Source organism: Doryrhamphus excisus, chromosome 6, assembly GCF_030265055.1.
Source record: "Doryrhamphus excisus isolate RoL2022-K1 chromosome 6, RoL_Dexc_1.0, whole genome shotgun sequence".
Classification (NCBI taxonomy): domain Eukaryota; kingdom Metazoa; phylum Chordata; class Actinopteri; order Syngnathiformes; family Syngnathidae; genus Doryrhamphus; species Doryrhamphus excisus.
The window spans coordinates 2,915,762-2,943,301 of record NC_080471.1 but is presented as its reverse complement, the minus strand read 5'-3'; the positions used below and the strand labels follow the sequence as shown (position 1 = coordinate 2,943,301).

General features: G+C 40.9%; 1 protein-coding gene across 1 annotated transcript; it reads left to right on the top strand.

The window, feature by feature from the left end:
* Nucleotides 1–1,431: 1,431 nt before the first annotated feature.
* Nucleotides 1,432–27,041, top strand: LOC131131295 (sodium/hydrogen exchanger 6-like). Its single transcript, XM_058075889.1, has 16 exons — nucleotides 1,432–1,858; nucleotides 7,323–7,522; nucleotides 7,601–7,678; nucleotides 7,754–7,830; nucleotides 7,922–8,034; nucleotides 8,200–8,305; nucleotides 17,549–17,690; nucleotides 18,695–18,800; nucleotides 18,884–18,972; nucleotides 19,919–20,032; nucleotides 20,109–20,220; nucleotides 20,773–20,926; nucleotides 21,014–21,044; nucleotides 22,800–22,885; nucleotides 23,303–23,408; nucleotides 23,479–27,041. The coding sequence occupies exons 1-16, from the start codon at nucleotides 1,564–1,566 to the stop codon at nucleotides 23,722–23,724; spliced, it is 2,055 nt and encodes a 684-aa protein (XP_057931872.1). The 5' UTR covers nucleotides 1,432–1,563; the 3' UTR covers nucleotides 23,725–27,041.
* Nucleotides 27,042–27,540: the final 499 nt, after the last annotated feature.

Genomic DNA, 27,540 nt, shown 5'->3' with positions numbered 1-27,540 from the left:
CTTGAGACTTATTGCAAAGAAGAATGGGCAAAACTGCCTAAAGATAGGTGTGCTAAACTTGTGGGATCGTATTCAAAAAGACTTGAGGCTGTAATTGCTGCCAAAGGTGGATCAACAAAGTATTAAGCAAAGGCTGTGAATACTTATGTAAATGTGATTTTTTTTTGTTTTCTATTTTTAATAAATTCAAAACATGTCAAAAAAACCTTTTTTCACATTGTCATAATGGAGTATTTTGTGTTGAATTTTGAGGTAAGAGATTAAATTAATACAGTTTGGAATGAGGCTGTAACATGACAAAATGTAGAAAAAGTGAAGCGCTGTGAATACTTTCCGGATGCACTGTATTTTCAACATGAACAGCATGAACATTAACTTTCTGGAGTAAAACCTGACAGCTGTTTTACTCCAGAAAACCCAGGGCCTGGTTTTTATTTTTGGGATGAGACAGTGGTGTCTTAATGTGTGTCCTGTTGATCTTGTATGGTTTTTGCTGACCTCTGCTGTTCTGCTTTGTTATAAACACCTCTGGTTCCTGGTCCTGGGCGAAGCCACGAGACACACCTCCATTCATTTTAGCTAACTACCTCAGCTTCCATGGATTGAATATACCCACAATTCCCTACATTTTTAAAAAATTTTAAAATTAATAAAGTCTAAAAATGCACAAATGATATATCCATGTTCCGATCTGGCTTAACCTTACTTTTATTGTTTGTGGCTGCTTATATGTTCAGAAGTTATATACTTGATTGCACATTACTGCCAGTTTGTTTGTTAATAAGGTTCTGACAAAAAGGTTTAATTAAACACATCTAATGCATTTATTCAGTACTCGGAAATGTATCACAGTGTTTTGTATTGTCATTTATTGTTGTGTAGACTGTACTTGTGAACTGTATACAGTACAGTAAATTCTACTACATAAATGTGTTTATTTTATTATGACATCCATAATGGTATTTACGTTATTTATTGAGAAATACTCATGAATGGGACAGTCGACGTCAGGCCATGAGACCCTTTGGAAAATCGTAAATATGAACGAATACAATGAAGCAGTTACCGTTTTGTCACTTTATATGTACTATGAGATGTTTACAGGTACTCTCAGTTCATGCTTAGCCAGATACACGTATTGAATTAGACAAGGGGTGCTTTTATTTTATCGATAAAAGTGGAGTATCGGGGAAACTGCGTGTCACTTCCGGTTTATAAGAGATATTTCAAAGTAAAAGTAACATAACATATTACTGGAAATGAAAATGCTTTACAAGTTTGCATTACAGGTCAATAATTTTTTAGCAAAATATTTAAAACGTCTAAAGAATCCGACCGTTTTTAATACATTTGAACTTGTAGTATAATTGTACGGTGCTTTTAAGTTGAAACATGCGCTGTCCACATTCTGAGGAAGAATACATATATCTCACTTCCGGGTTCTAATGGATTCATCTCTTGCTGTCGTTTGGATTACGTTTGCCAGTTGGTGTGAGTCATTATCCCGAAGTTTCGGACACTGCAACGTCGACACCGCAGCGTTTGGCCGCCGAACATCTCGATATGGCTCTAAAATGGACTGTCAGTCGAGGTCGTACCAGAGCGACGAGGACGCGGTGGGTGCTCCTGCTAGTGTGCGTGTACGTGTGCCGAGCATCACAGCCTCGGCAGCAAGAGGAAGAGAACAATGCGATGGAGAACATCGTTACTGAGAAGAAGGCTGAGGAGAGCCACCGTCAGGACAGCGCAGACCTTCTCATCTTCATCCTGCTCCTCACAGTCACTATCCTCACCATCTGGTTGTTCAAACATCGCCGGTTCCGGTTCCTCCATGAAACTGGACTGGCGATGATTTATGGTGAGCTTCAAGTAGACTGTCTATAGAGTGATTTTACTTGTGTCCTGCTTGCTCATACGCTGTACATAAAAACAGACGTGCAAGTTTGTTTCACTGTCGGAGGCCAAGTGAAAGTCTAGGAAATGACTTAAATGGATAGTTCGCAGTTTTTGACATAAAGTTGTATGACACCCAAGCAGATTATTTCGTTCATACCTGTGGTACTGGAACAGCAGAACTCTTCAAAACACGTCTCACCGTCTGTCCTGGGCGTGTAGGAATGTAATCCTCCTCGCAAACGTGTGCACTGCACACACGAAGCTGTTTCATCTTGGCCACATCGGTTCCCACATGATCGCCAATCGCAAGCAGCCAAAGTTGTCTAATAACAATGTCTGTGACAGGAAAACGACTGCATTTATGGGGCGACACTTTCTTTTTGTCACTCCCCGTATAATTACTAGTATGTACCATTTTTTTAAACCACCATAGCCTGGGGTCGGCAACCCGTGGCTCTGGAGCAGCCTGTGGCTCTTTCGCGTTGCCCTTGTGGCTCATTGGAGCTTTTTGAAAAATGTTTGAAAATGGAAAAAGATGGTGGAGGGAAATATATTTTTTGTTTTAATATGGTTTCTGGAGGAGGATAAACATGACACAAACATTCTCAATGTTTTCCAAAGCTGTAAAAATGTGTAGAGTAAATATTAAATGTAAACATTTCTGTCAGCGAAGATTTGCGTCATAGCCTGCGACACACATTTCTATCAGCAAGGAGGGATGCCAGGCAGGTGGCTGTTGTAAACAAACCATGGGCAATGGATCCCAAAGGGAAAAAAGAGAAAAATAACTGAGAACAGAGGATTAAACGTTTCTTGGACCGAATCATTTGCATTCATTGCATTCATCTTACATGCCCGATGTCGAGAAGCTGACCAGTCATGTCCGAAAACAGAAGTCACATTAAACGGGTAAGAACACAATCCTGTCATAGGCACATGTTTAGTAAGAAAGTGGCTTTTTTTATAAAGTGATTTCTGATTTCTGTCAGTATATATTTGGAATGACACGTAGGGATTTTATTGTGTTTTGTTGCTCGGGTCCAAGTGTTACAGGCATTTGCCTTGGACAGCTATGTAGGGAGAACTTGCATGACCTTTGAACCAGGAAGTTCATCCGGTGTGAAATGCCTCAGGGCTGGAATGTAAAAATAAAGTTGGTTGGAATCAACAAGTAACATTTTCCTTCTCTGCTGAAGTCAGGTCGCCCTTACTATGGTTCGGAGCTGAATAACACTGACAAGTTAACACGAGTATAGCTTTGTTGGTTGCGTGTCAAAAGAGGACAGCTGCTGCGTTTTACCATTACACTGACTTGCTTGGCATTTGCACAGAAATCCAACTTAAACTGTATTAATTAGATTTTATATACTTTGCCTTTTCAAAAGGCTGCTGTTTTATTTTTATAAATGCAGGTTGCGTTTTATTGCATTCTGTTTGTTGGCCAGATAAGGGGAACGTTATACACGTTCCATTTTGTTGTTTTTTCGAATCCTCAAAATAAAAATCACATCAAAAATCGAATTTCGTTATTGCATGTCTTTAATTTCATCAAAGCAATGAAACATAATTGATATGTGATATGACAGCAGAGAAAATAATGCCGAATGATTTGTCAGGTCAGATTTTTTTTCTGGTAGGCACTTTTGTCATGTAAATAATGTGCTTAACCTTTATTATGCTTAAGCATAATATGCTTCTGATTGCATGTTATTTTGAGAATCAGGGCCGTAGCCTCCATGAAGCCCTGAGCAAAATTTTATTTTGGGGCACTGTATTACTGTCAATATTGATCATTCACATACCTACTATAGCGGAGCGCAGACATTTAGACCAAAGAGGCAGTAGGAAGTTACACACTGTTAAAATAATATTGTCTTTTCTGTACATGAAAGTACATTTAATAATATATGAATCATCACCACTTGCACACGAGAAAATAAATATTTACTTTTTTCTTTTAAGTTAATTGCTCTTTGGGCCCCCCAGTGGTCACAGGGCCCTAAGCAGGTGCATAGTTTGCTTATGCCTTGGGCAGGCTCTGTTGAGAAGCCAAACACTTTTCTTAACTGTCCCCAGCAACTAGCTGGAACTACTTTTCTCAGGACCGAAATCCGAGCAGAACACGGCTCAGGACGCGAAGTGGGGAGTGAGTCGCTGTTGACGGACTTCACTGTTTATGGGGGTGTCATACAACTTCATGTCAAAAAATGTACGGTATCAGCTGGGAAGGGAATAATTGTAATCACACATGACTATACACAGTCGTTTTAAAGGGGAGGGCCTGGGAGGAAGAGGAGAAAAGGTGTAAACTCCATTCTACTGCAGCAGGTGGCGGCCATATTGACAATGAATTAGCACAAATCACTGAAAAGGCTGATCCCTCATGTCGAACAGAAGCTTTACGGCTCAACGGTTCGAGATATTGACAACACAAGACGCCCGAGGGTTGCTCATTTTGCAAATCAGTTGAGAAATTACCGCAATAGGACGACTTGAAAACATAAAATATTGAAGAGTTGGAAAACAAAAATACGGTTTATTTAACATGTATTTCAGCTGCAAAGTACCTGTCTACCTTTCTCTGGTGAGTATAGCCGTGTTTGTTGTGTCCAAATCAATAAATAAGGCGCTGTCAATGCGTTGTCTGGTCCACGCCACCATTGGATTAGCAGTGAAGCTACGGGCTTATGATGCTGGGTACAAATAAAAGCAGGAAATGATTTGGAATAAAAGTGTAATTACAAGTCACAAGATAAAGCAGCTCATCAAACATGTGGTTAAAGTTACGACGCTGCTCCCAGACGATGCTAAACTTGTTCATGTTAAAGGTTAAATAACTGTTGATCCTGTTCATTTGAATCTGAAAAAAATAATTTCTCTACCATGTTTGCTCTCTATTTGCTGTTTTATTATTATTTTATTTATTTATTACTGATTGATTGATTGATTGATTTTCTTTATTCTTCATTCATTCATTCATTCATTTTCTACCGCTTATCCTCACGAGGTGATTTGTTTGTTTATTTTTTCTTCTTATTTTGTGTAACCGGAACCGAAGCACTGAAAAAGTATATAAGTGTAAGGGTATAGCAGCAGCAAAAGCATTGAAGACAGTTTTTTTTTTTTTTTTCTGTTTTTAATAAATGTGATTTTGATGCGGCCCAGCCTCACCCAGACCCTAGCTCCAGTGGCCCCCAGGTAAGTTGAGTTTGAGACCCTTGATGTAACCCTTTGTAAGAGTCACCGAGACAAGACATCATCCGTGCGTCCCTTTCAACCTAAAAATACTACTGTTAATTTTTTTCAGTCTTTTTGAGTTGTTGACATTAATATCCTCTAAAAACTGGGCACTCTGTGATATTTTGTCCTTTTGTTATTAGCTAAGTATTTGAGAATAGCCAAAGGTATGTTATAAAAAATGTGATTTTACTTGTTCTATATTTATTTCAAAATGAGAATGGCCTACTTTATTTTGAGATACATTTTTTGCATAAAGCTTTAAAATAAAAAAAACTCATGTAAAGTATTTAATTTGATAAAACAAGTTGACATGCATATTTGGCTTTGACATTGTGTAAACTCTCTTTTATATATCGTATAGCAATATTCAACCTAAATGCAGACCTGATCAAAATCCTAGGACCAATTGAAAAATTGCAAGAATATGAATTTTGCACATTTTGACCTTATTGAGGTTTTAAGTAGAGTGACAATATGCAAAAGCAAGAAGGGGGAGTGAAACAAAAACATTTGGAACTTGTAATTACAAAATATATATTGATAAACTGAAATAGTTTCTTTTTCACCTGATCAAAAGACCTCAGGCTATAGAAGACAAAATCTGCTCAAAATTCTCATTTTCTGTCATTGATTAAAAGAAAAAGTACACCCAAATTAAGGCCTTTACTGGTACCGACTGCGGGAAATGACTTTCAAAAACAAAAAACAAATTCAAAGATCTCGTCTCCTCCAATGCCAGAAAACTGCCCATTTAGACTTTGCCAAGGAGCCTCAAACATGGGACATTGAAAGATGGAAAATGTTTTATTCTTTGATGACAAAAAATACCTTGACAGTCCAGATGGCTTCCAACATTCCTACAAGGAGATCCCACCTGAGATGTTTTCTACCCGGCACAGTGGAGGAAAGTCTATCATGATCCGGGATGCTTTTTCATTTGGGGGAACACTGGAGCTTCAGGTGGTGCAGGAGTGTCAAACGGTGGATGGTTACGTGCAGATGGCTGAGGGCCCTCGTCTGTGTGGTCCTGTTGAAAAACTCAGCTGTTTTTTAATAGGACAAAGCTATAGTTCAATGCTCACTTGACTAAGGACTTCTTCAGGGAGAAAAACATCACTCTTTTGGACCATCCCTCATGTTCCTCTGATTTAAATCCAGTAGAGAACATTTAAGGATGGATGGCATGGGAAATGGCCATCAGTTCCAGGCCATGCCCTTTGTGAAGCCATCTTCACAACTTGGATGAATGTTCCCAATAGCCTCCTGGAAATGCTCACGTCAACCATGCCCAAACCAATTTTTGAAGTGATTATCAAGAATGTTGGAGCTACTCATTATTGAGAATTTTTTTGTTCTGGTTTGGAGAGTTTTTTGTCATTTTTGAACAATGGTCTTAAACTTTTGATAAGCAGTTTAATTGTTGTTTTCAATACATTCTTTCAAAGTGCTTTTTGTCACACTCTCCCCTTCTTGCTTTTACAAATTGTAGCTCTACGTAAAAGCTAATTAAGGTCCAAATGTGCAAAAGGTAAATTCTAGCTATTTTTCAACTGGTCCTAATGTTTTGATCAGGTCTGTATTTTGGGATATACAGGAGTTTTACGGAAGATATACGGGAGTTTTGGTCCGTATCGCCCAGCTCAAGTTGGATTGTAAGGTTTATATTGTGCACAAAGCACTCAATATAAAATTCCAATGCTACCTCATACACTGCCACACTGTATTATCATTCATAGTAGCGATGCCATAGTTCACAGTCTGATAGACATCTGGAACATTTTCTGAAAGATTTTCTCAGAACGAAAGATATCATGTTTTAATCTTGCAAGATCTCATGACTCAACATCTTGTGACATCTGTACCATATGTATTAATCTCCTACTCTTGAACAGTTGCACACAAACGGGTTGAACTTTGTCAAAAATGCAACCTGAATAGCATCCCCTGTGTCAGATTGACTTGAAAATTTTTGCACAGCTCAATGTGCACTAAAACAAAACAACTACTATACAAATGATGTTTGGACAAATCACACCAAAATCTGATACACATCTTCACTAATCAGCATGTGCGTAAAATTTGAGCAAGATTGGTTGAAAACATGGCTACCATCAAACAAAACATCTTTTAAGGGCATGGGCTGGTCTAATTGTGCGTAAATTATTGAACAATTGTACCTCTTTCAGGTTTGCTGGTGGGCCTGGTCCTGCGCTACGGCGTCCATGTCCCCCAGGACATCAGCAATGTCACACTGAGCTGCCACGTCAACGCCAGCCCAGCCACGCTGCTTGTCAACTCCAGGGGAAAGTTCTACGAGTACACGCTGAAGGGCGAGATCAGCCCCAGCGATTTGAATGATGTGCAGGACAACGAGATGCTGCGCAAGGTAAACATCACCCCCTCCACCTTCCCCAATCACAGGTTAGCATTTTTATTTTTTTGGTCTGTTGTGTGTGTGACTCAGGTGACCTTCGACCCTGAGGTTTTTTTTAACATCCTCCTCCCGCCCATCATCTTTCACGCTGGATACAGCTTAAAGAGGGTAAGGAAACACTTGCATCCCCTCTTAATTACATCATCAGCAGACAGCCATGATGTGGGTTTTTGTGTCTTGCAGAGACACTTTTTCCGAAATATGGGCTCCATCCTTGCGTATGCCTTTTTAGGGACAGTAATTTCCTGTTTTGTCATCGGGTAAGAGTCTTACTCAATGTGTGCACACAATCATTATTATTAGTATGATTATTGTAGTTTATTGGACACTTTTGGACACTTTTGGACACAGGTTGTTAATGTATGGCTGTGTGATGCTGATGAAGAAGATGGGACAACTCGGTGGAGACTTCTTCTTCACCGACTGTCTATTCTTTGGGGCCATCGTCTCTGCCACCGACCCTGGTGCGTCCCTCATCTCCACTGATGTATACGTACATTTAGACCAAAAAGTATAGCTGACACCTAATTTGGATCAGCACTACATTGTATGCCTTCTGTTTGTCTGTCCTATCTTACAAAGCTACTGAATAACAGAAAACTATCACAATTTGTCCTTTGTTGCCGTAGTGACTGTGCTGGCCATCTTCAACGACCTGCAGGTGGACGTGGACTTGTATGCGCTGTTGTTTGGCGAGAGTGTGCTCAACGACGCTGTGGCTGTGGTTCTCTCCTCGTAAGTCTTTATTATTACAACCAAAAAGGAACACAATTTTATTATGCGACTACCGAAATTCAAAAGGAAAATAAAACAGTTGTCCTGTAATGCTAAACTAACAATTCACATTTAATTTCCAGTAAGAGATGCACCAACAACATTTTTTCTGATGAGATCGCTGTACCTGAATTTGAATATCTGCCCGTACATTTTTGCTACCAGGGCTGTGTTTACTTTATAGGGGACCTATTACTGTATGCTTATTTTTCAACCCTTTGTATGGAGTTGTGGACTCCTATAGAGCAGCTACGCACAATGACCAGCACAGAAAGCTTTCTATATCTTCCAGAATCTGCACCTATTCTAGTTGTATTTCTTTGAATTTCGTGCGTTTCGTTTCCCGCGTAAACTGTCTGTTTTAATTCATGGCCCGCCTCAAGGCATGCCCACTCCGCTGTGGTTGGTCACACTCCCAAGTGCTTTAGACTTCCATTGTTGTGCCGATAGCTGCCGAAACCAAATTAATAGGTGCTGATAAACGGTATAGGAGTTGATAATAAGCTGCAATTTATCTTTTCAAAAGATAAAACTCTACGGTCATTACACATTTTTTGCGGAACTACCAGTGTTTAAAAAAACTCGGGTAGACCCACTGTTTGTGGTGGGAAATGGCTGTTAGCAACTCCAGACTCTGTGAGCTTGTAATTTGCACCCCGCTCTCTATATGCACACACTATAATGTTATACAGACAATCGCTTTTGTTCCATTACTTACACAAAATAAACTGTTCCATTACTTACACAAAATAAACACAGTTAGGACACTGATAAATTGTTACTTACTGCTGGCTCGTCTGACTCTTCGACATGACCAAGTAACTTTGGAAAGGCGTTAGGCTTCAGCAAGTTTGTCAGCTAGACCAGTTGTATACTGGCCCATGTTCACAAAACAGTCCAGTGTGAAATGCAGTTGACAGAATATTTTCCTTTTGCTGGTAGGGAATCGGGAACTCCAAACCACTTGTGCCTGATGGTAGCGTCTTTAGGAATTGTAAACAAATGTGGCTTTCCCTGACATCCAAAGAAACACTTTTTACGAGCCATTGCTTGCAATGTAAACACAGAATCAGAGCTTGGGGGACAGCGGGGAAAGCAGTGCTTGGGGGAGGGCAGAGAGCGTATTTGGCCTACAGTGCACGCCCATATAAGGAAGCTCACTAATGTGTGATATCACACATTGCCACTGCCCTCTGAAAAGACCGTTCAGCGCCATCGCAAACGTCTTTCAGGGCACACTTCCAAATGAGCAAACCTCATTATCTTAAATTGGCATCGTTTAACATGGGAATACAACATTCTACGGCATTCATAGGTCAGAAAAGTGGAAAAAGGTCCCATTTAATATGCAGCCACAGCAAAAGAATGCTTGCAAATATAGCTGTCTCCACACACACACTCAGGACAACACAGAACTTTTCACAGGGCACATACAGTCCTATGAAAAAGTTTGGGCACCCCTGATCATTTCAGTGATTTTCCTTTATCATCATTCATTGGTTGAATGATGAATAATCATTGGTTGTTTGAATCAGCCGCTTTTTTACCTTTACCGCTAATTATTGGAACACAAAATTAGTTTAAGCTCATTGACCCTTGTCACAGGTGAAGCCCATCATGAGAAAGGGTATTTAAGGGGGACAGTTGCAAGTTGGTCTCCTCTTTGCATCTTCTCAGAAGAGTGGCAACATGTGAGCCTTAAAGTAACTGTCAAATGACCTGAAAACAAAGATTGTTCAACATCATGGTTTAGAGGAAGGATACAAAAAGCTGGTTCAGTGATTTCAGCTGTCAGTTTCCACTGTGAGGAAATGGAAGACCACAGGCACAGTTTAGATAAGGCCCAGAGTGACAGGCCAAGAAAAGTCTCAGATAAGCAGAGGCCAAGGATGGTGAGAACAGTCAAACTCAACCCACAAACAAGCTTGAAAGACCTACATGATCTTGTTGCAGATGGTGTTGCTGTGTATCGTTCACGTGTTCAGCGCACTTTGTACAGAGGGTTAAGAAGCCTTTTCTGTACACATGCCATAAACAGAGTTGCTTGAGGTATTCTATAGCAAATCTGGACAAGCCAGCTTCATTTTGGAATAAGGTGCTGTGGACTAAAATTTTGTTATTTGGACACATCAACTGGTGGTAAGCATGGCGAATGAGGAACACAGTATTCCAAGACAAACTACTAACCACAGTAAAATTTGGTGGTGGTTCCGTCATGTGGACCTGTGTGGACAGTGCAGGTACTGGCAATCTTCTTAAAGCTGAAGGTGGCATGGATTCCAGTCAGTATCAGCAAATTCTTGTGAACAATGTTCAAGAATCAAAATACAAGACAGTATAGTCATTTATTGATGCATTTTAAACCCTTCAATATATTTAGGTAAAGGGGTGATTTATAATATAGCCAAGCTAAGAAAAAACAAAGGACGCAATCATATAGCTGACATATCAAACGTATCACTATTTAGATTTCAGACTCGATGGAGCTGGTATCAAAGCTGGTATCGATGCTTCAAAGATTACAGGTTATCAAAATAGTTGATGTCGTTCAGGAATCTACAATTCAAACCAATATGACCAATATGAGTTGTGTACATAATAGCTACGTACCATTATCATGCATTACGGTTGGCCAATATATTTAATGTACCGGTATACCGCTATAGATTCTTCCAATGACAATGATAGGAGAATTACTTATACATGATAAGTAATATATAAAACATAAATGATAAAACATAAACACGGCATGTTTTCTAAACATAATGACGTCGCACCGCTGCGGATATATAAGATGAATGAAATGCTGTCATCAAGAGGGGTAGGAACGTTCGTGTTTGGAAGTATTTACTCGCAGACCACTCAATTGAATTGAAATGGCGATAAATGCCGGCGAAAGTTGGCAGAATCTTGCAGTTCTGCGTAAACAAAACAAGACTGCCATAAAAAAAAATCCATATGCAGTTGGAATTGCACGGGTAACTACTGAGGATGAGCGAGTACACCACTATCTGTATCTGTATCACCCATCTAATTAATCTGTATCCGAATCGGTACTCAGGATGGGCGTGGCATACACCGGAAGTAGGTGTGGTTTACCTGACAATGGGCGGAGCTTGAAGCAGGGCTTAAAGTTGTATATTATTTTAAGTCCGAAATTGATTTGGATTCATCAAGAGTTGCGTGTATTTGTGTAAGTGTTCCTTGATACTTTATTCTTTAATTATTTATTAGGGCTGTCAATCTATTAAATTTGATTGCAATTAATCACATCAAATTTAATCACAGCTAGAAATAGGTTTCTATCTATAATAACTACAACGATAATTACGTTCAGCAAATACCAAATGTGAGCAAGTGAGACCTCTCACACTGTCACAAACATGTTTTTGTTTATTTGTGTCAGCCGAAAATAAGATTTGTTTATTTATGGTACATCATCAGACATAAAGTTCCGACGCTGCTCCCGGATGTAACTGAGTATGATGCTGACTTGCTAATTGGGTAAAATTATTAAGTTTCATTAATGTTCATGTTAAAGGTTAAATAACTGTTAATACTGTTAATCTAAAAAAATATAATTTCTCTACCCGCCAACTATATGTAGTTTTTCTTATTTGCTGTTTTATTATTATTTTATTTATTTATTACTGATTGATTTATTTTCTTTATTCTTGATTTGTTTATTTATTTTTCATCTTATTTGAAGTATAATAATAAAAATTAAGATATTTGAGAACATTGGAATGTTTTATCCGAGCTTTTCTTGTGGAAAACCGGAACCAAAGCACTGAAAAGGTTTAGGGTATAGCAGAAGCAAAAGTATTGAAGACAGTTTTTTTTTCTTTTTCTGTTTTTAATAAATGTGTTGCGTTCCAGCCTCACCCAGACCCTAGCTCCAGTGGCCCCCAGGTAAAGTGAGTTTGAGAACCCTGCTTTAAATGTTTGTGAGTAAAAAAGCCTATTTAGAACATTCAGAAACAATTATTATTAAGGATTTGCCTTAATGCACTTTTCCTTCATGAAATGTACAAATGAAAATAAATAAAACATGGGGCAATAATCAAAATTGCAAACTCAATGTAATTTAATTTCCATTTTCGAAAGACATTAAAATACATAGAAATTCATCATCATATTTAGTAAATATTATTTTATTACAATACTGTAACTATTAATTAGAAATCCCCCAGTTTTTGAATGTTTAATGTGAGCTGCAATTTGTCCTACTTTTTATTATTAAAATACTCGTTTCTTTCCCCATTTCTGCTCGGAAAGCACGAAATCCAAAGAAATACAGCTAGAATAGATGCAAATTCTTGAAGATCTAGAAAGCTCTCTGTGCTCGTTATTGTGTGTAGCTGCTCTATAGCAGTTCACAATTCAATAACGGCCGAAAAATGTGCATAATAGGTCCCCTTTAAAACTGTTTCATTCAGACATGGTCCCAGTATATAATGACAAATGGCCACACAGTTTATAGATCTGCTTTGTAAATAATAATGTTTTAAATTTTTGTGTGTGTTTATGTGTGTTTTGCCAATCACAAAACACAAATAGCTCACCTTTCCTTTCTTTTTGTCAAAGTAGCTTTTATAGTGATGGAAGTTGCATACACCAATGCTCATAAATTTGGACACTGAATTTATACTGTTTTATAATGTCCTGTTTAAACAGGACATATTTCAATAAGAATTTAAATATATATATATATTTTATTGTCTTAAATGTGTTATTTTGAACAAAATGATGTATTATGGGACAATTCAAGTCTAGTCTAGTAAGTCTAGCCTATCACCCCGGGCTCACACTGAATCTGTCATGGCTCTGGTCCTGACCCAGTCCGGCTTGCTGCAAAGTGCCACTCACACTGACTCCGGTAGATGCTACAGCGAGCTCCACTCTGGCTGTGGAATCCCAGAGCTTGACCAGAGAGTACTTGCTATTGATATTATTATGATACAGAATGAATGTATTACTTGTGTTTGTTGAAAAATACATTTGAAGATAACGTTGAAAAAATAATTGCATATTAAATCGCATTCACAATATTGAGGGGGGAAATGGGTATTTGCACTGTCATGATCTCTTGTTGAGCTGCGTAAGAAAGGCTTTCACAGAGTGACATTGCTGCTCAGGGTTTTAAGAAGAAAACTGTCTTCAAAGGCATTATCTCCTCAACACTACAAAATTGTCCATTTGGGATTTGTCCAAGAGCATCAAACATATGAAAGTGGAGTGGGGTGCCACCATGATCTGGGATGCTTTTTCCTGCATTGCATTGCAACAATGGCGTTTAGGTTGTGCAGGGACGTCAAGACGGCAGATACCTATGTTAAGATGTTGCAGGGGGCATTCCTCATGACTGAAGGCTCTCGTCTGTGGGGTAATTCATGTTTTTTTCAACAGGACAACACTGCAGTTCACAGTGCCCACATGACAAAGGACTTTTTCAGAGGAATTAGTTCACTCTTTTGAACCATCCCACGTGTTCCCCTGTTCCAAATCCAATTAAGAACCTTTGGGGATGGATGGCAAGGGAAGTTTATAAAAATGGACATCAGTTCCATCATCATCCATCATCAGTGCATACTTGCCACAAGGCCATCTTCACCACCTGGAGCAACATTCCCACTTGTTTTCTGGAAACACTGGCATCAAGCAGTTGATTAGATGGCGGGCGAGGATGCCAGACAGACCTGGGAGACCCAAATGTGTAGTAAGGGTGTGCTAGGAACATCTGGCAGAGTCTCCTGTTCGTCGAGTCTTCAACTCTCGCCACCGGCAGAGCTTCGCCTGCACCCAATGGGTGGGCCAGGATTTTTTTTGTTTTTGTCCCGTCCAGCCATTGGGGCAGATAGTATTGTTGATCTAAATGCCCTTACATGCTAGACAGATTTGCTCTGTGTCAGGAAAGGTGTTGGCTACAACTTCCCTGTACCATGAAATTTTATTTGCCGTTACTTGATGTTTTTGTTATGCGCATTTGGAGTGACCGGACCAGAGCAAGAAGAAGAGGAGAAGAGAAACTGGGGTGGGGAGACAGTCGAGAGAGAGACAAAAACAGCAGCAACAAGAATTCCCAAAACAACAACAGTGACAAACAGAACAGTTAAATGTAAATGATGGCTAAGGGTCACAATGGAGATGATATCAGTGAAATGAAACAGCCAACTTACCAGTAGCAATAGTAACGATGAAGACATGACCCATGATAGTAAACACAATTACAGCCATACAGTTACAGTAATTAAAATGTCACTGCTTGACATCATTATTACTGTAATAATAGCATACCAATAGCATATAGACATCAGGGATAAGATGGTAGATTGTGTAGGCCAGGATATTGAGTTCGAATGAGCCATTGCTGAGTGCCTCCATTGCTGAGGCAGCCAATCGGATCAGTGCTGGTTGTGGCAGCGGGCCCCCAAAACCAATGGTGAACACCAGAGGTTAGGGCTGCCATCAAACTGGAGAAGGAGTCCTGTCAAACATGGATGGCTTGTGGGACTCCTGAAGCAGCTGACAGGTACCGTCTTGCCAAGTGGTCGAGGCAAAATGTCAGGGTGTGGGAAGTGCTTGGTGAGGCCATGGAGCATGACTTTCGGTCGGCCTTGAAGAGGTTCTGGCAAAAAGTCTGAAGGGGGAAGCAGTGCCAAATAGCAATACTTTGAGGCCCTTCTCAATCCCACTGACATACCTTCCATAGAGGAAGAGCCAGAGGACACATACGCGGACAGTACCATCATCGTGGCTGAGATATCTTGACTAGTCAAAATGCTCCTCATTGGCAAAGCTCTTTGGGTGGACAAGTTTTACTCTGAAATCCTCAAGGCTCTCAAAGATCACGGCTACAAGCAGCTGAAATGAGTTTCCTACGTAGGGTGGCTGGACTTACCATAAGAAATAGGATGAGGAGCTCTGTCATCCATGAGGAGCTCAGAGTAGAGCCGCTGCTCCTACACATCGAGAGGACCCAGTTGAGGTGGCTCGGGCATCTAGTCCGGATGCCTCTTGGATGCCTCCCTGGTGAGGTGTTCCGAGCATGCCCAGCTGGGAGAAGGCCCGAGGGCAGACCTTGCACACGCTGGAGGGACTATGTCCTGGGAACCTTTGTATCCTGGCGGTTGAACTGGAGGAGGTGGATGGGGACCGGGAAGTCTGAGTTTCCCTACTGAGACTGCTACCCCCGCGACCCGGAGCCGGAGAAGCGGAGGAAAATGGATGAAGGGCACAGAGACTCATTAATGAGGGTTTTTTTGAAAATGTGTTTTTTTTAGGCCGCTCCGGGCTTTTTTGAGCTTTTGATCAGTTCATGAAAAGCCTATTTCATGGTTGTTTACAATGCATTACTCCTTTTTTCCCCCTCTTTTGCTGATGCTCACTGGAACCTCCTTAACCCTTGTATTATGTTACGGGTCAATTTGACCCGTTTCAGTTTTTGAGTTGACCAAAGTACTGGTTATCCTTTCTTTTTCTTCATGAAATTTTGTGACTTTTCCTCATCTAGGGTCATGAACTGGTGTGTAAAATTTGGACACTCTGAGGTGTCGTGGTATGTCTGTGCTGAGTTTGTATACAAAGATGATGTTGCGGGTCATTTTGACCCGGACACTTTTATGTGGGTATATAGCTGTTCAGATCCAGAAAAAAACATGTCTCTTTGATGTAGTTTATTTTGACTGCCCAATTATTTGTATTTTGATTGCCTTTGAAGAGCCATTCAGACCCAGGTGTGTGTAGAGGAGGAACTTTCTCTCCCTTGTCCTTGTCACTGTTCTCATGTCATCTCTTTGAGATGCACACCAAAAATGAGCTCCAGAAGGTTTACAGCTGAAGAAACTTTATCACAGATATTGAACTGTGATAGTGATGCAGAGGAAGAAATTTCAGAGACAGAGGATCTTCCAGAGACTGAGGACAATGTTATTGATGATCCAGATTGTACAAAATCTAGCTATGCATGGAATATGCAAGTATACGCAGGAAAGCTACCTGGAAGAGCATCTGAGAAGAATCAGAAGATGCATGTGGTGCTGGAGATGAGTGAAGGGCTGCAAGGTCATAACATCACATGTGACAACTTCTTTACATCCTACCACCTCGAAGATGAACTTCTAAAGAGAAAGCTGACTATGTTGGGAACAGTCAGAAGAAATAAGCCAGAACTTCCCAGTGAAATTCTGAAGATGCAGGGCAGACCTCTGCATTCCTCAATATTTGCTTTCACTGAGAAAGCAACAGTTGTTTCATACTGCCCAAAGAGAAACAAGAATGTTCTTGTCATGAGCATGATGCACACAGATGCATCTCTGAGCACAAGAGAAGACATGAAGCCACAACTGATCCTGGACTACAACTCCACCAAAGGAGGAGTTGACAATCTGGACAAAGTCACAGCAACATACAGTTGCCAGTGCAAGACTGCTTGTTGGCCCTTGGTGATTTTCTACAACATTGTGGAAGTGTCTGCTTACAATGCCTATGTCCTGTGGACTGAAATCAACCAGCAGTGGAATGCCGGCAAATTGTACCCACGTCGACTTTTCCTGCAAGAACTCGGCAAAGCACTCGTCACTCCCAAGATCCAGAGGTGAGCCAGGCCACCTCAATCCCCAGCAGCTGTAGCTGTCGTTGAAAAGGTCAGGATCCAGTGGATACAGGTGTAAAGAAACGGAAAAGATGCCAGGTCTGTCCCTTCCGAGAGGACAGTAAAACAGTACCTTTTGTGTGAAATGCAAGAATTATATCTGCAGTATAGTTACATTCTGTCCATCATGTGGAGAACACTGAAACTGTTGAACATTGAAAATCTGAGAAAATGGGGCAAGTTAAATGGAAAAAAGTGTTTGTGAAGAGGGAAAAACTTCTACTAAAAACTTCAACTAAATAGTTCTTAAACATAGTGTTGGTATTAAAAATGTATTGTATGTCTCTTTTCTAAATGCTTATATGATCTAAAATAACGTTGTTATTGGTTCACCTGATTTTTTGACTGTTTTGAGTGGATTTACACAGTATGGGTCAAAATGACCCGCAACATAGTCAATGTAATTTTTTTTCAACATAATACAAGGGTTAAGAGACAACTGTGAAAAAAATGTCAATTCTTTCAGTTTTACAGCTGGTCTTAAAATTTCAGGAGTGTATGTTTGGATATAACCATAAATGTTAATAAATGTTAATTTACCATGGTGACAGGTCCATAGTGGCATACCAGCCAGAAGGCGACAACAGCCACACCTTTGAGGTCATGGCCATGCTCAAGTCTTTTGGCATGTTCCTTTGCATCTTCAGCGGCTCCTTCGCTCTGGGCGTGGCCACCGGAGTCGTCACAGCACTCATATCCTTACATTGATGTTCCACATAACCATCCACTATATTAGGTAGCATTAGCTAATTAGATCAACGTAAAAGTTTCCTATCAAGTACAAATACTGCACGTATATCCCAATGGATATGTTGTTGTGTATTTCAATACAGTGGTACATGACAAATTAAGAGATAATTGGTGACAGGATGTTATTTTTAGTATTACTGTTACTTTAGTCGTTCCTCGCTACATCGTAATCATTATCATATCATATAGTATCATCATTGCTGTTGCGGCCATAGCCCACAACAATCTAAAATTCAACTCAATTAAACCCCAACCCCCAAAACTGTAAAAATATTCCTTTATAAAGAAGGAATCTGTCTTTGCAGAAATCTACTTATCTTTGTCAAGTCTTGAACCAATTAACAATAAACGAGGGATTACTATTTATGGACATACTTTTTAACTTTAATAATGAGTCCATGAGAAAGTGGAAAGGAAAACAGGTCATTTGTTAAAGTACACAGCAGACTAAATTAATAGTGCTTGTGCTTTCATTGTAAACAACAGTCCGGTAAATGTAACATACATGACTTTCACACCAACAGTTGAATAGCACACGTTACCAACATTTGAAATCGCATACGCAGGTAGACCTGATCTTTCATACTTCTTATGAAGCTACTGCCGTTGTGTGGAATGAAAAACTTAATTCAAACATTAATGAAAAACTATATCACAAAATATTAATGTCAATGTTTTTTGACTTGGTGTGAATTTAGAGACTCTGTGTTTCAATTTGTAGATCATGCACCAACAACTAAGATACAGAGTCTCATTAGTTAATTAAAGTGGCACATTATTTGAGACATTAATTCCAAGCGCTTGCCGAAATCACATGTACGTTGTACATTTGACCTTTACTTAAATATTTTTGACCTTATGTGAATGAGATGTTCCCCACAGTAAAGAGTATTTTGTAATTTTTTTTTTAAGTTTTTCTTGTTGAAGTCTTTGACAAGTTCCTGCAAGTGACAAAGTTCACCAAGCTAAGAGATTTCCAGCTGCTGGAGACAGCATTGTTCTTCCTCATGTCTTGGAGCACCTTCCTGCTGGCTGAGGCTTGTGGCTTCACAGGTACTGTACATATAGCCTATAACTACCTGTTGATAGACTACCTGAGCTACAATTAAGGGTCTCCCCCGTCTGATGTGCACCAGGTGTGGTGGCAGTGTTGTTCTGCGGAATTACTCAGGCCCACTACACCTTCAACAACCTGTCACCTGAGTCCCAAGACAGGACCAAACAGGTCAGACCAGAATGACGACGCATTCATTTTCTTTATTAGCCTATTAGCCTATGTCTCAAGAATGTTGGTTTATTTTTAGGGCTATCAAAAATAGCATGTTAATGGCGGTAACTAATTTATGTCAATTGCATTAAAATATTAGCCTAATTAACGCTTGTGCATCATGGCAAGCCACTGCTCTGTTGGGCAATGGACAGCGGCACAGTGTAGCTCCCCACAGAATATGTCACCTGTTTATAATTTTATTCTGGGCTAAATACAACAGAAAACATCATTTGAGTATCTCAACTCTAAAACAAACACGTCTCTAGTCCGTTATAAACAGATCGTGAGATGCTTTCATGGACAATCGAACATCACAACAACGTCTTTATTATGGGTGCATGTGTGGTCTAAATCAGGGGTCACCCACACCTTCTTGCACCAGGTCGCTCCTAAAGACCAAATCGTTATTATTCTTGTTTAAATCAAATTACATTTATACTGGAAATAACAATACATTTAAAAGAATACTTCAACCATTTGTACAAAGACTGTTTAACAAGTGCCCGTTCTCCTTTGCTGCTTTAATTATGTGCTTAACTGCTTTAACCAGTAACCTGGTTACATAAGTTCAAGTTTGATTCAAATAATCTGCTATTAAAGAAACCATCCAGCCATCCTGCCATCCATTTTCTAGCATCGCATGGGTATGCTGGAGCCTATCCCAGCTGATTTAAGGCGAGGATTAAATAAACCAGTGTCAATTTGGGGCTGTTAATCATAATCCTACCCTATAATCGATCTTTCTTTCAATAAAATACAGTAAAAATTGGCATATTGCAGACATAGTGCGGCATGGTGATTAATCATGACTAATTAAGTTGAAAACCATGATTAATCAGATTTTTCTAATCAATCATTTGACAGCCTTATCTAATTTTGACAGTGTTTTATTGTCTTACAGTTGTTTGAGTTGCTGAACTTCTTGGCGGAGAACTTCATTTTCTCCTACATGGGTCTGACCTTGTTCACCTTCCAGAGCCACGTCTTCAACCCCATGTTCATCGTAGGGGCTTTTGTATCCTTGGGGACAATTAAGAACTTATCTTGTTATCCTATGGCCTGCTGTTGTCCTTATCCTCTCTCTCAACCAGGTAGCAGTGTTCTTGGGCAGGGCAGCCAACATATACCCCCTTTCCTTCCTCCTCAATCTGGGCCGACGCAACAAAATCAGAGCCAACTTTCAGCACATGATGATGTTTGCAGGTCAGTCACACATGTACATATTGTTACAAGGGCTGGTGCGTGCGCCAGGCGTTGTGGCCCCCAGAGCAGAGACGAAGGCGAAGATGGTAAAAAGGGTATTTAATGATAACAGAAGGCGCTCACAGAGGAGGGAAAAAACACAACAGACACCGGTAACCAAAGGTCACCGGGGAGCTAAAAGTACAACAAAAAGGGACAAAGCAGCAAACAAGGAAAAACTAGGAAGCTAAACTACTTACAGGAAAAGAGTAGGCAGCAGGAAATAACAGTACTAATGAGGTTGTCAGGAGTCGCGGAGCATGAACTATACAGGGAAAGCAGTAGGACAATCTGACAGGGTCTTGCTAGGCCGCATGGCATAAGAAAGCCTAACAGAAGATTGGCTCCAGGTGTGCTGGCCAGATGAGCCGGGGCTGGAGTCCTCAGCAGGGCTGCAAGGAGACAGCAGAGGGCAGCGGACCAAGCAGAGTGAATCATGACACATATGAAATAGTTTCTCAATAGCTTGCTATTGTCTTGTGGTGAGTTTTGTCTTCCCACTTTGCTCGACAGGACTGCGGGGCGCCATGACCTTTGCCCTGTCGATCAGAGACACGGCTACATACGCGCGTCAAATGATGTTTTCCACCATGCTGCTTGTCGTCTTCTTCACCGTGTGGTTCTGTGGTGGCGGCACCACTCAGATGTTGTCCTGCCAACTCATACGGTACCACACTCCTGCTACTAATGACATTTTTGGGGGGCCCAACCTTAAGGTATATTGATATGTGTTTTGTTGTGCTTTTTTCCACAGGGTCGGTACGGACTCGGACCAAGATAACTCTGTGAGTGCGGTCAATGTAACCGTGCTGCCTTATGCTATGTTCACACCGACGCCGAATCGATGGCGAGCAATTCGGGACATTCGGCAAGAGCGCCAAAATTTTTTAAACTGTTTAAAAATTTAAGCGTAGGAAAGCTTAACAGAGCTTGGTTCAAAGGATCAATGGATCTGCTGCATCTTTATATATTGTAGCGTTGTTGCCGACGCTATGGAAATTACACGACTGCGATCGCTGACAAGCTTTTTATTGCACAACAATAATACTGGCTACTGTCGGCTGAAACCATGCCGTTGCAACCACCGCCAGCAACACAACAGTACTTCCTCCACCAGACACGCCCCCACCCCCTGGTGCATTCACAGTCACCCGGAACAGTCGGACACCCAAGAGCACAACGTCAACATGAATACGTCAGGGTCGCTACAATATGCTCTGGATCAGAGGCGGGATGCAGTCGGGATCTCGAAATTTTCCATTGCGTAACAGAGCTTAACAGAGCTTAAACATATCTGAGGAGATCGTAAGATTTTTTGAAAAATGACGCCGAATTCGTCGTCGATTCAAAGCGCGACATTCGGTGTCGGTGTGAACGTAGCTTTACACAGTGTGATGTAAGTTAAAGGGATAGTTCGGATTTATTGACATGTATTTGTATGACACTGTCAGAAGCAGTGAACACCAACAGCGACTCACTCCCTATTTCTTGTCCTGAGACAAGTTCTGGTCGGATTTTGGTGATGAGGAAAGTAGTCCCAGCTAGCTGCTGGGGGCAGTTAAGTAAAGAGTTTGGCTTCACAAAACAATATGCATTCAAAAGCATAATACATTTGCATCACAAAAATGCCTACTAGAAAAAAATCAGACGTCACAAATCGACTGCCGTTATTTCCTCTGCTGTCGTATCACTTTGCTCTCCCGCCTGTCCATTGTTGTGTGTGTGTGTGTGTATCACGGTTTAGATGAGTGGATCGCGATCACTGCAACGGGAGAGCCATAATGGTTTAAAAAGTTTAAAAAACATCCGGGCTGTGACAACAAGGAAGTGCCAAGTAAAGAATGCCATGTTTTTCCTGTCACGGACATAAGACAACTTTGGCTGCTTGCCATTGGCGAAAATGTGGGAAACAGGGCGGCTATGTTGAAGCTGCTTTATGTGTGCAGTGCACACGTTTGCGAGGAGGATTACGTTTCTACATACCCAAGACAGAGGATGAGACATGTTTTGAAAAGTTCTGCCATTCCAGTACGACAGGTGAGAATTTGTGCCGCCCATTAGCACCTTGTTGTTGTCACTGAACTCTATGGCACTAACATCGAACTTCATCCATGTATTCCAGTTCATGAAGATATGCCTTTGACTTTGTGCAAAAAGGAATGTCATCATCGCTTGTTGCATAGTCAGAAATGTTTACTTTCACTATCCCAGCAGTAAACACTGTGAAACCGGTGAAGCAAATGTGAGTAACAATGCACAGGCGGAAGTGCAAAGTGGTACGACAGCAGAGAAAAAAACGCAGAGCGATTTGTGAGGTCAGATTATTTTCTAGTAGGCATTTTTGTGATGCAAATATATTACATATATATATTATATTATATTATATGTTTTGAACATGCCGAAATCCGACCAGAACTCTGCTCAGGACACAAAGTGGAGAGTGAGTCGCTGTTAACGGACTTCAACTGCTTCATGTTAAAAAATCCGAACTGTCCCTTTAATATATATATGAAAATTTAACATTCACTGTCTTTGAATAGGTAAGTATCGGAGAAGGATCCGAGCAAAGAACTACCAAACAGGAAAGTGCCTGGATTTTCCGAATCTGGTACAACTTTGATCACAAGTATCCTTTCATACAACAAAGTGTCATTTGCTAAAATCCTCCCTCACTAACAATTCTCGTGTTACTAGTTTGCAGTAGTACACTGCATCACATTATTTCTAATATTACCTTTTTCCAATTTGGTTAGAGGTGAGATCGGATGATTGATGGGCTATTGTGAGGTAAAATTTGACTTGAAGATAAGATACGTACAGCATAGTGAGATGAGAATTGCTGATATGGTGAAGTGAGATAAGATTTTAAGCCGTAGGTGAGGCCAATAAGGTGTTGTTTGATGTGGTTCATTGTGTTGGCCAGCACAGCAGGGGGAACACCACATGATCATTATTGTCTGTAGTATTAATGGTTTCCAGTTGTCTTTGAATGTGTATGTTTGTGTAATGTAAGATGTGGATGACCCTTTACTTGAGCCCCTAGCTACCTGAAGCCCATCCTGACCCACAGCGGTCCTCCACTCACAGCCACGTTGCCTGCCTGCTGTAGCCCCCTGGCCCGCCTTCTCACCAGCCCGAAGGCCTTTGAGGTCACATACTGTTTTTGATCATTATTTTATAATCATAAAAATACATTATATTTTGTCACATTGTCAATAGAACGAGTGTCAGATCAAGGACGATGACTCCGACCTCATCCTTACTGACGGAGATGTCAACCTGAACTATGGCGACATCACTGTCAGCACCGACACCACCGGGCCACGCACCAGGGATGGCCCTGCCCATGCCGACAACCTGGACCGAGAGCTGGCATACGGCGACCACGAGCTGGTGATAAGAGGCACACGCCTTGTGCTGCCCATGGACGACTCTGAGCTGCCGTTCACAGACCCGCACTTGTGAAGGCAATCTCGCATCTCGCCCATCCAACATGGCACTTTTTTGCTCTTCGCCTCCCCCACTGTCTTTACCTATCACTCCGCCATCTTTTCTTCACTCACAATATTTATGTTGACTTTGGGCTTCACTTTCAGTCACCTTACTGTAGCTTTGCACAGCATGTGTTGTATCATATATTCTAGAAAAAGCAGCATTAATGTGCATGCTGACCATTTCTTTTTTGTTTGTTTGTGTGTTTGGGCCGAACCGCAGCTGGATTGCATTGTGTTTTGGCTCGGACCTCGAATGTACACTGTAAGTGTGCTTTCAATTAAGTGCCTGCTGGGGAGATGTAGTTTTGGTTGGACAGAAGAGGGTCTCAAGGACCCAGTATACGCTCATTTTTTAATGGCAGTTGCAAAATGGGTTGGATCCTCTGACTGTGACCTGGACATAATGTTACACTATTGTTGCAGACCTCCACCAAGGCTGAATACCCACATCCTGCATATGCAGCAGTTTAGTAATTCAAACTCATGCATTAATCATGAAAAAATTAACGTAATTGTTGCAAAGTCAGGTTTTTCAAAATACTATCTATCCAGATGTGCACCAAAATGTAATGGATTTGTCCTTCGCCCTTGTGGCTGCCTGTCACAAAACCTCATTCAAGCAGTTACATTGTTTTTTAAGTGATTTACTGACAAACTAAAAGTTAGCATTGGAAAATAGACAATTTCTGTGTAGATTTATATGAATTTAAATTAGTGCATGAGAATGATGCTGGAAAAATTTCAGTTTTACATTTGTCTTTAATTCTTATAAACAGGACAGCCGTTTTACTGTTCCTTTTTACTACAGTGTTCCCTCGTTTATTTTGCGGGGGATAGGTTCCCACAATAGCCCGCAATAAGTGAAATCTGCGAAGTTGCCAACATAATTTTTTATGAGGAGAGAGACACTCAGAATGCAATTCTCCATAAAGGGTCTGGCTCGGCCTGTAACAGCGTTCATACCCTGTAATTAAAAAAAAGAAGCCCTAAAGAAATTCGGCAAATCCACTAAAGGTGAACTGGGTTAGAGTGAGGGAGCACTGTATACCATTATTATTTTGCATTATTACAATTATTAGACTAAGAGTGATTCAGAAGACTCTTATGAAGACTGAATAGAGAGACCGGAACTCGCCCAGACATGGGATAGTGGGGCCTCACCCTCGAGCCAGACCCAGGGGAGGGGCTCGCAGGCGAGCGCATGGTGGTCGGGACTTCACCCGTGGGGCGCTGCTGGGTCCAGCCCGAAGAAGCCACACGGGATCTCCCCCTCGTAGACCAACCACCTGCGGGGGCAAACATAAGGGTCCGGTGCTTTTTTGGGTGGCGTGGAGGACGGGTGCCTGAGCGACCTGGTCTTCGGCGGCCAAATCTGGTTCTTGGGACATGGAATGTCACTTCTCTGGTGGGGAAAGAGCCTGAACTTGTGCGAGAGGTTGAGACATTCAGACTAGACCAGGGGTGCTCATTAAGTCGATCGCGATCTACCGGTCGATCGCGGAGGTGGTACTGGTCGAAAAAAAAAATATCATCCTCGCATCAATGCCGTCACTTGATTGATATACAGGGCAGCCATTCAGATGACAACTGAATGTTGCCCTTCGGGCGACCAATCAAATCAAACAACGTCTCTAAGTGCAGCAGAACTTACGATGTCAGCCTATCATCCATCCCCGTTACTTGATTGACATACAGGACAACCAGTCAGATGACAACTGAATTTTGACCTTTAGGTCACCGCTCATGCGTAAACAACGATGCAAAGTGCTAAGCTAGTCGGCGAATAGCGTCAGATTTCAAGCCCTCGCTAAAGTTTATGGTCACTAAAATGAGTGAAGGAGCTGGACCAAGTAAAAAGGCAAAAACATATCACTTCCATACGGAATGGGAGGTGGACTTTTTTTTCACAATGTCTTTTTCGAAGTGCGTTTGCCTCATATGCCATTCTACCATCGCAGTACCAAAGAAGGGAAATGTGGAGTAATGTGGAGGTAATTACAAAAAATGTTAATAGTTAATTATGTGTGTTTTGCAATATTGGCTCATTTGGTTATGTAAGGTACATCAACATACATTGTACGTACAAATAATCCTCAATACATTTGAAAATAAATAGATGTTTTGCATTTTTGTAGTGGGTAGATCATTTTGACTCGGTCATTTTAAAAGTAGCTCGCATGCTGAAAAAGTGTGAGCACCCCTGGACTAGACATAGTCGGACTCACCTACAGTCTATTCCAGAGTGCCGGAGAGAAGGCTACGACCGTTGGTCGAACCTTGTTCAATGCGGTTTTCGTACAGGTCTCAAACACTGGACCAGCTGTGAGTGTATCCGGAGCTCATGTCTTAGCATTGTAAATGATGATGATGATGATAAGAAAAATGTTTAGATGGACTTTTCAAACCACTGTGTGTGTAAGCCCTTGTTTTTTTTTTATTGCAGATAAGTATAACGATGGACAGCCAACCTTGTGAGGACAATCCATTTGTGTCTTTTTTTTGTCTTTTTTAGGTCATTTTGGCTTGTCCACACAAGGAAAATGTTAGAATGAGTCTTGAGTGAGTGTTGGACTTTGTGTTGTACTTTCTTCCAACTTTGTCATAATAAAGATGGAAGGAAGCATAGTAATCTGTTACTGTTATCACTGTAATCACTGTTATCGTCTGCTGTGCAATAACGCCTCAAAAAGTATTTTTGTTGCTTTTGTTACAGCCATGCCTCATGAATTTTTAAGACATTTATGCCATTTTTCCTTTTTTTAATTTGCAAAAGGACAATATAAAAAGGACGTTATATTTGCACTGCAAAGTCTCACTTGGTTACTTTGGGATGATTGAAATGTAAATGTAATGAATGCAAAGTTCCCTTTGTGTAGTTGCAGTATTCATCCAGGTGTGTTCTTGTGCATTTGTATGCTGTTGTCATGGATACTACAGAGCATGCATCTGTCTCATTCTTTCCGCTGGACTCAAAATATAACAAAGAAGTGGACTATTTCTCTTTGTGGATGAAGATGACCAAAGAGGTTTGCTGTGCTGTTTAGTGCAACGTGTGTGTGTGTGTGTATGCTGTGCACGTACTGTTTACACCCGTGTAAATATCCTCATCTGTGTGCAATAGACCGAAAGACATTAAGTGGGAGCAATGCTTTCCATTAAAACACCCCACAATAAATGGGATGTATGGATTGTGTAACCAGGAAACACGGTGCAGTGCCATATGTGTAGCATCAACATCTTAATGACAGTTAATACAAGAGTTACTTAACCATAAACCCTAACCTAAACCCTGATCTAAATAATCCCCAAATGTACCCATACCCTAAAGAAACTAACCTGAATAAACCTTACAGCAACCCTAACCTTTAACCCTTATAGCGACCATTCATTGATTCTCATTTGTATCACTATTGCAATCTGTAAAGAAAAGAGCAGCGCCTCTCAGTGGTGGACCACGTTACTAGATCTCGTCCGATTCTGTCAGGGCGAGTTCCAAACAGTGGCAACCTCTTGTTTTTATCATCATTAGCTGGCCCTCATCTCCAACAAAAGAGAAGGAGGGGAGAGAAAAAAGGAGCATGTCAGGTTCAAACTCCTGTGACACTTGTAAAAACACTTAAATGCAGAAATACAGAAGAGACAGACAACAATATTCAAAGTTACTCGCAGCGAGGAGAGTGAAACCACATACCCAGTGACATGCCGCTCCACTCTGAATATGCAGTTCACACTCCTCTCTTTTTATTCTCTTTCGGGGGTCCCTACTACATGGTCGTGCAACTCTAAG